At 25.3% G+C, this 10136-nt stretch overlaps 1 protein-coding gene across 1 annotated transcript; it reads left to right on the top strand.

The window, feature by feature from the left end:
- Positions 1-5301: 5301 nt before the first annotated feature.
- Positions 5302-6743, top strand: LOAG_09576 (hypothetical protein; the record flags this gene model as incomplete). Its single annotated transcript, XM_003145103.1, has 3 exons — positions 5302-5411; positions 5519-5646; positions 6625-6743. The coding sequence occupies 3 exons, from the start codon at positions 5302-5304 to the stop codon at positions 6741-6743; spliced, it is 357 nt and encodes a 118-aa protein (XP_003145151.1).
- Positions 6744-10136: the final 3393 nt, after the last annotated feature.

Genomic DNA, 10136 nt, shown 5'->3' with positions numbered 1-10136 from the left:
AATCGTTAGAGATTAAAAAGAATTTTCTTTGAAGTTTTCTTACTTGTGACAAATTAATTTATTTTTTATTAAACTCAATTTTTTACTATCAATTTTTCATCTGCATTATTGACATATATTTCGAAGAAATTTAAACGAATTCGAACAGTTAATTTTTATAACAAATATTATCATTACGAATTAATATCCCACAATATTATTGTTAAAAGTTAAAACATCTCTATTTTAGAATTTGAAAATAATATTTTGCCTAAAATCAATACCAACATATGAAAATCTTTTTTAAAAAAAAATTGTAAAAGTTTTCAGAAAATTAGAAATTTTGAAAAGGAAAAAAGAGGAAATAAATTACTGTCAGTGATTTAAATAAATGAACTGATAATTATTAAGCCAATAAAACAATAAACAGAATGAGTTGATAAGATGAAAATATTGGGATATTTTATTTGAGATGGTCACCTAACTAATTAAATAAATAGTCTATTCTAATGATATTTTTCTTTTGCGCATGAGACATCTGCTCCTCCACCAATATAAATGCATTCGGAAAGCTTTATTTGGAGTACTTGCATTTCGGCAGTATAAAACAAGAAATACCATTTGCATTAGGCATGCATAAATGACTGAATACCTGTTCTCATCAAGAGTTTCACCTTTTAACCTTTGTTTGACATAATTTACTTCTTGAATAATAAGCTTCTAAAACTTTTACTTTAAAAAACTTTACAAAAAAAACTTAAAAAAACTTTAAAAGAAAAACTTTCACTTTCACAGTAACACATATTTACTCCTAACTCTCTCTCTCTCTATAAAGTGGAATAAATTAAAATGGACAAAAACAGAAAGATGCATGGAATGGATGGAAATAATTAATGAGAAAAAAAAAAGAAACAATTAATTAATTAACCAAAGAAGAATGAAGATAAGTGGGAACTAAGTAATTTATGAAAGAAATTGCTAGGAAAGAAAAGTTCAGGATTTTGATAACAATCCAATAAATAATCCCATTTTCCAGTGATGAAATGGTTGAAATTTTACATGGAAATATCAAGCAGGAAAAATGTAAGTTTAATTATTTGTTCAAATTTGTCATAAACTTCATAATTATCAAATTTATTTTCAATTAATTAGGTTAATTTCAATTTAACAATTATTTTAACATTTAACAAAATGAAATGAATAAATAATGCGATAAAATAATATATCCTTTTAATTATTTATGCATTTTTGAATAATAATAAATTTGAAAAAAAGAAAAACAACTCGTAACATTGGAAAATATTTAAAAATACTGCGATACTTTCTTTTTTGTTTTACTGTCAACAAGATCAAATTTCAAGGCAAATCAATTTGAAATATTGTTTGAAGTGATTAATTTCAGCTATGGTTTGAATTATTTAAAGATTGAAATGCAATAAACTTTCATTTCAGATTTGTTTATTTTGTTCGAAATTCCAATTAATAAAATTTATATGTTTCATTTTGAATTACACAGTTTGTTTATGAACAAAACTGCTCATTGTTTTTTTTTTTGAATTTTCAAAAATTGAAATCTTTCAATCCACATTTTACTCTCTCTCCCTCTCTCTCTCTCTTTTTGAACATTCCGTCAACTAATCATTAGCTATTAGTGAGTTCATTTCACATTTCATTTTGCTGAGTAATGTGTACTTCAACTTTTTTTTTAACGCTAAATTTATCAAACTTAGCACTTCACAGATTATTTCATGTTAAAATGAATTTGAAGTAAGCCACTAAATATGCTATTGTTTTGAAGTAGAAAGAAAAAAATGAAAAAGAAATTCTTTTTTTTTTTTTTTCTAATTGAATGACGATAATTCAACATTTTAAACAAAATATCGTTTTGAAATTATTGGCAAAAATTTAAATTGGACATTTTTTTTTTTGATAAATCTCCAATTAAATAAACATTTTAAAGTGAAAGCCTAAATATTCTAATTTTGCTTGTCAAAAAAGTTAAATTAAAAAGTAATTAAATTAAAGATTAAAAAAAATGATACGTTTATTTATTAATCAATCATTATTGTATATTTTAATTTTCCTAACATTTACTGATCATTTAATTTTTTTTTTTGTTTTTCATCTTTGAAGAATTAATTAATTTACAAAAAATTGAAAAAGCATTTACAAAACTGATAAAATTTAAACAAAAAATTTGAATTAATAAATTTAAACTTTGAATGATGAAATTTAATCTGCAATTAATGAGAGAAAAACATTTGTTAAATTGTTTTTAGCTATGAAAAATCGTTGGCATTTAATCCTAAAAGGTGAACAAAAAAAAAAAAAAAAAAAAAAACGCAATGTGTAAATTGAAAGGGAAAAAATTTAGGCCCAGTAAAACTCGGTGCTTTTTATCTCTGATTAAATCCCAAAGTTTCTAATCCTTGCAAGCCTTAAATTACCTGTCATTAAACGAGGCTAATTAAATTGGAAGTTCTCCAAAAGTATGTTTTTGCTTAAAATACTATTTAAAAATGTAATTAAACTATATAGCAGTAAAAACATTGGTACTTTGTTGTAGCTAATACCACGTGTTTACTACAATAAAGTTAATAATGATTCTATCTTTGCTAACGAATATCGTATAATTAGGTAAATTTAATTAGTGATATTACTCTGAATGTAAAAATAGTTGTCTGGCAAGTAATTTTCATGTTTGAAACTTTATTTTCAATACCTTTATGTCATAGAATATTCATTTAATGAATATTATTGCAAATTTTATAAAATAAATTTAAATAATTTTCAAAATAATTTTTGTGGCAATTAATAAAAGATGAATAAATTTTTTAATTTCTGCTGATATTTCTCGAATATCTCATTCAGTTTTTAATTTTAGCATCTTTACAAACAAATTTACATTAAATGATAATTGAATTTTTTTTAAAAAAAGGTCGAATTTCAAAATTTCAAAGAAATTAACGACGACAACTTTCCTTCTGTTGCATATTTTTCTTACAACTGTTTAGCGCTTCATCGACAATTAAATGCTTGTTTTATAATTCATTAGCTAATTAACAGCTAATAATAGTAATTAAGAAAAGGAAATATTTATGTGCACAAAAGTAAATGTGATAAGTAATTTATTGAGATTTAATTAATAGATTTGTTAATAACAACTAATAATATCAATTATCAGCTAATTTCTCTCTATTAATGATAATGAAAATTTTGAAATATTTCAATTTTACATGCTAAAAATGTAAATTTAATTAATTATCATCAATACTCCAACATGACAACATTACCTGCCTTATTCATTTCTTTACATTTATCATTTACCAAAAGTAATTAAATATAGAATGTTAATGACGAAAGCAAAGATACGTTTCCAGGGTAGCAATTTTTGTAGTAAAATTGAATTGAAAGAATAGCACATCTTATGGGCAGCTGAAAATTTGAAATGAAAAATTAAAATACAAAATTAAGAATTTTGAATAATATATGAGAAAATGATTTCTTCCAGAAGACATAAATATCAAATGGAAATGTAAAACTCTTATTTGATTACTAAATACAAAATGCAAAAAATAACGTTAATTAGTTTTAATTTAGCTTATTTTTGGTCGTATTTTATAAAAATTTTAGAAAATACAAAAAGGAGAAACAATTTATAAAAATGCAAATGGTATTACGGAACTTTTTTTTTTTGAAATACATTTGATAATTCTATACTCTTTAATTTGATTCATATGATTTTTTCCTATAATCAATTCCGTATCACTTTCAAATTCATCATTCTTATCAAATATACCATTTGATAAGTGAATATTAACTATTAAAGTTTTCGCAAAGTAATTGTTTAATTATTCGAATTCGAATCAAATGTCATCATTAAAAGAAATTAAATGTTTCTTTCAATTAATACTTTGGTATAAAACACATATTTGTAAGCTCACATTCATTTGAATTTCGTTAATTACTTTCCGCATTTACAGTTTTTTTTTTCTACCTTTTATGTGACACCTCCTCTTTGAAATATATCGATGGAAAAAAGTACGTTAGGAAAATTGAATTCCAATTATAGTTACGCTTCTAAAAGATATGACATCTCGATAAATTGAATCTGATGGATGAAAATTTTGAGCTTACCCTAAAGATATCCGGCTTACCCAAAAATATCCGGATTGAATCAGGTAAACTATCGGATCCTCCATTTTCAACTTATAATTGTTATAATGTACTCATTTATATGAAACGGTCTTTAAAGACATTTTGTCGAAGAAATGCTGAAAAAGTGATAAAAATCAAAAATAACAATTTCCGCTCATACCATTAATTTCTATATTAAATTTGCTAGTATATTGATTAAAAATTGGTATAATGAACAAATGCTAACAACTCTTGAACTTTGACCCGCTATGGTGTAAATTTTTCCAAATATTTCCTAAATCTTTTATTTTTTGATTAGATTAATGAGAGCAACGATCATGCGATCATTGTTTTAAAGCTAATAAAAATAAAACAAATTTTACAAATAATTCAAATTAAAATCTGAAATTAAAAGAATATTTTTGTTTGTGAAAAAATTCTTATACATAATAATACTAAATGCCATATTTTTAATTATTTCACAAAGTTATCATTGAGGAGATGATGAAAAAAATGAACTTCATAACTTGAGAACTAAAAGTTAAGCAATTTAATGATAACTGATAACAAATATGCAATCAGTTACAAATGAATTATCCAAAAAATTTAGCTGGCAAAATTTAATTAATTAATTGCTCATTAAAAAAGATTAGTAAAAAAAAGTATAGATGAAGGTTTATGTATATATTACGATATAAATTCTTTTAATTTTTTAAAATTTAATTCGATTATAAATTATCTACACTTTTCCAAAAAAAATGAAAATTTCATTTCAGAATTCGAATTGTTTTAAAGTTAACAAATTTTAGTACTATCAAAAAAATCAAAAGATAATCAATATTGCAAAAAAAAGACAATATATTTATCCATCTCTTCTTCCATTCTTTTAATAACAAACTATCATAAATTCATTTAATAATAAAAATAAATTAATCAAAGGATCAAGAAGATAAGTAAATTTTCTTGATTATCAATTAATCATTACACACCTTATTTAATTTCATTTTCTTGAAGAATTCTTCTCGAAACATTGACTTTTCTCGAGAATCCGCCATGTAAACAAAAACAAATATTGGAAATGGAATGATCACATTTTGCGACAGTATTTATTAGAAGTAATGAGACAAAGAGTTGCTCATTTCTGTTTGCAAACTGCAGTTTGTTGATGCAGTACTAATAAATAATATGATTGGAAATATTTTTAGAGTAAAAGTGAAAAAGTACCTATTTGCTGATGAAAAAGCGGTCGAGTCCAAAAAGCGCCTTGCTATTGAAATAGTGCAATTCATAGAAAAGTTAGCCTTAAATCACCTCCTAACTACAATTTTATTATTCATATAAACGATTTATAGCAAATTACAATCTATCATTGACTGAATTTATAAAACAGCTTTCTTTCGAGTTTTCTCGAAACATTCATTCCTTCCCAATCGTTGCAAAAATCATCAGCTGTAAATGCAGAGATGCAATTTATCAACGAGTTAAGAGGTGACCATGTATTGCTAATTAATAATGCTAATGAGTTAAGAGGTAACCATGTATTGCTAATTAATATTGCTAATTCGATAATGAATTTCGAATAAGTTCATTATCAAATTAGTAATTTGTATAAATCCCAGCAAGTTCTTCCACTCAATTCGTTATTTACCACTATGAGTATTTGAATTTATTGCTTGTCAAATGTTTTTGCATCAAATTTGGAACGAAGCTATTCTGAGATTTTCAAAATTTCAAAAAAAAAAAGCAATAACATAGCATGAAAAATTCTCGGGATAATTCTCGAGACTAATGATTGGACAATTAAATGATTTGATGATATCTTCCCATACATTTCCATAAATTTTCACTTCTTATGAAATGTAGGTAGGAAAAATTTTCCGAAAAAAATTCTTTGCATTTAAAAGATTTTTGAATAATTTAAATTTCAATAAAAGTGTAATACATTTAAGAAGCATTGAAGCCAATTGCCTGATTCTCATCATTTAGGTATTGGAAACGATTAAGATTTCGGAAATGTTCTGGAATCAAGCAAGAATGTACAAGTTAGAACACTCTAAATGATCACTAATATCACGAGTAAAGATGATCAATTCAATTCTTGTCATTTTTATTTTCAACTTCTTCATAATTGAACTTTGCCCTTTGAAGATCATTTACTCTTGGATTTCAATTGTCTGAAAAAAATTCATGACAACAATCATCCATTTCATAAAATTATTCCTTTTCAAACTTCTTTCTGATAACATTAGTCGTGCTTTTGCAGTTTTTTTTTTTTGAATCATCCTGAAATCCTTCTTCCATCATTATCATTTCACATTCCAAAAATAGAATTAAAGCTTGTCATTTTAAAATCGAAAGTCATACAGAGATAATGATTTGATAATAGCTATATGATAAAAAATAAAAAGAAAAGTCAAGATATTGCTAAGTTCAGGTGGAAGTGGAACAAGTTTAGAGAGAATGATAATTAAATTAATTAATTTAACAATAAAACTGAGAAATCTTTAGATATCAATGATCAAGCACAGAGTAACAATCGAGAATTCTTGTTAAATAATCTTCATGATAATCATTTATCGTTAATTGAATATCAGTTAACAAATACTCTGTCAAATTTTTGTATGTAAAATTCGACGTATGCTATTTAAGAGGATCTATAATGAAATGAATAAAACTAACTGGTGGAAATTTTTGTCACAATTGCTACATTCAGGTGACATTCCTGATAAGTTTTATTTCACTCTTTTCACTTAGTGTTTTTAAAAAGAATGATTTTTTGCATTCAAATTCAGAAATTTAGGAATTTTAGTTTTTTTTTTCACCCAAAAATGCAACCCTCTGTAAGTGGCAAAACTTAGAGAAGATAATTATTTGTGCTGTAGGAAAGGAATCAGCTAGTTTTAGGCTTTAGTTTGAAGTTAGTTAATTATCGCCATCTAGCGACAGTCTTTTCCATTTTAAATAAGCAACAAGGAAAATTAAATTTAATTTTCGAAATTCTTCTCATCAGGGAAATAACTGAGAAAAAATTAATGAAATCTAAGGAAATACCCAGCAGTATAATAAAATTTGTATGAAATAAAATTCTTCAAAAAAAAAAAAATTTGGGCTTTCTAAGCGTAAACTGATTTATATTTCATAATAAAAACGAAAAAAAAAGACGAAAAATGAATACTTTGTGAAATTTTGATTGAAAAAGTAATGGAAAATATCAGTAATAAAAGAAAATCAATAATATATGAATGAATGAAAAAGAAGAGTTTATTTTTGAATAAAAAAAAAATTGTCACCATAAACAAATTACTTCATAACATTTTTAAATTAATCGATTTGCGCCTTTAAAATATTTACAATAAAATGTTTTTCTTTTTTATTTAAATAAAATTCCTAATAAAATTGTAATTTCCTTTTTTTTTTTACAGTAAGTAAAAATGGAAAGCAAAATATTTAGTCTGTATGAATTAATTTTGGAAATATGCATGATTTAGTTAAAAGTTCAATAGGCTTTTAAAAAGATCATCTATGATGCAAATCGTTGACAGTATTTTAATTCAACCAATCAACCGGAAAGTTTTTAGCAACTAGTCTGAGGAAGTAAGCGATAAGGAAGAAAAGAAAGTAATAAATATGAAGGAAAGAAAGTTAAGGAAGTAATTTCAAGCATTGAAATTTAATAAACCGGAATTTGTCAAAAACTTTCAACAATAGTGAACATTGTGATAATGGAAGTAAAAGATGGAAATGTTCTCGATAATGTCAACAAAGATAGCAATTACAAAGGTAAGAATGTTGCATTAGAATGACAAATTTAAAAGGGGAATAAACCGGCTGTGACCTTTAGCTTATTGATTAATCCTTATCATGGCTATTTTGAATTGTTACTGTTATTCTATCTTGAATTAAATGTACTTCTGCTCTAATCAAGTTCAAGGAAAAAAAGCTACGAACGATGTGTCACAATGAATGAAACTATGAAATGATTGAAAGACCATTCAAGGTATTAGTTAAGATTGAAATTGAAGAATCCAAATAAAAATTGACTCAGAAAACTTCATTGATGAGAAACAATCCATGGTGCAACCATTCGCATCAGTGTCACATAATACCGTGGTGACAAAGAAATAAAGGAAAAGAACGATCGTTGTTGTCCACTCGTATTTTTATCCTTTTCATAAAAACTACTGTAAAAAAGAAAATCTTTTTCAATCTATAAAAATAATGCATTATTAATGACTTAACGATGGCTAAATTTTTCTTTAAAGTTCTTTTTTTTTTGAAAAAAAAGAAAGTTTTTAAATTTTTTTAAAGTTTTTTAAAAAAAAGTCTTTTAAAGTTCTTTTTTTCAAAAAAAACAGTTTTTTTCTCTGCTATATAACCGGAAATTTTCATTGTGTGTAATTTCAAACGCTATCGATAGTGCTGTTAATTACTAACAATTATCATTGCAATGAAATGAGACGATCCCTTGGAATTGGCTGAAAATCGTCTGGACAGCTGGCGCTATTGTCCAAATGAAAATCAGACAAGTCTTAGCCTGAATTTATTATAAAATTGCATCACTCTGCTGATATAATTATTCATGTATTATTCATTCGTTTAGTTAATTACTAATTTTTCAAAAACTTTGTTAGTTAATCATTGCATAATTGCATGAAAAAGTTAATTTGTTTTGTGGCTATGATTGATGAAATAGACTAGGCTCATTTTATGATCCATTAGAGTATTTCTTGATCGATGAAAAGTTGCTCGAACCATTCGATATTGATCGAAAGTCTATTCCACTTGATGGAATATTTCGCTTCTCCTTTGTTTTATGTTTAATTTTACTCGCATCTTTTTTAATTCTTTAACAAAGTAAAGATAATACACCCATTTAATACAGTGAAACATCAAATGGATGCATCAATGATAGAAATTACCGGATCTTGTTTACAAAAAATTTATCTCATTGATTACCGGATCCTGTTTACATTTTCTACATGAGTAATTCAAGATCTTCCAAAGGTTTAAACTGAAAAGCAGCTGTTAGATGATATGAATGCTTCACTACTTCAATGTTTTTTTTTGTTTTTTTTTTTTTTGTTGCATTTTATTACCTTCACAAAATATTCATGCTCATTTGATCTTTAATCTGATTCATGTTTTGAAAAAAAATGTTTCGTTTTTTTGAAGCTTCAAACAAATGAAATTTGCTTTCTCAAGGAACATTTACACATTCTCATAACTTTTAAGCTTACTGATAATGTTGTTTCTTCATTTAACTTTCATAAACGGTCGAAGTGAATTTTTTTTTATTTTCTTTGGTGATACAACAATATTTGATTAATTTATAGATAGCCCTTTTTATTCATTTTTCATAATTTCCATTAGTTGTCTTCGTCTTCCTCCACTCACCTCCGTGTCTTCCGTGTATCCATTCATTTTCACTCACCTCCATGTATCCACACATTTCCACTCACCTCCGTGTATCCACACATTTCCACTCACCTCCATGTATCCACACATTTCCACTCACCTCCATGTATCTGTTTATCATCATCCTAGAACAGAAAAACTGATACTGACATTGATGATGATCATCAATATTGAATCTGTAAAATATAAAAATGAAGAAGAAAACGATTTATGTGCAGGAATGTGCAAAACATTTATATGAAATAAATTAATAGTAAAAATACTCTTTATAAACTTTTAATCCATCCTAGGTCAGTTGATGAAAAGAAGGTAACTGACCCCTGACCTCCTTATAACTTAAAATTTAAATTCATCCATGAAAGAAAAATAGCAAAGTAGCACACAAATAAATAACGCAATTATAGATATCCATTTTTTTTTTTTGAATTCAATCTTTGAATATTTAATAATGAAAGATATTACTTTCTTAATTATTAACTCAATTTTTGCTTTCTTAATTAATGATCCAAAAAATGTTATATTACTTACTAATCAGATTATCATATTTTAATTTTATAGTACTAATCAAACCATTTCATTTTAATCTTAGGAAAAACAACAATCAT

The sequence above is a fragment of the Loa loa genome, assembly GCF_000183805.2.
Source record: "Loa loa unplaced genomic scaffold supercont3.26, whole genome shotgun sequence".
Taxonomy (NCBI): domain Eukaryota; kingdom Metazoa; phylum Nematoda; class Chromadorea; order Rhabditida; family Onchocercidae; genus Loa; species Loa loa.
Note: the sequence above shows the minus strand (reverse complement) of the source record. Positions and strands in the feature narration are given on the sequence as shown.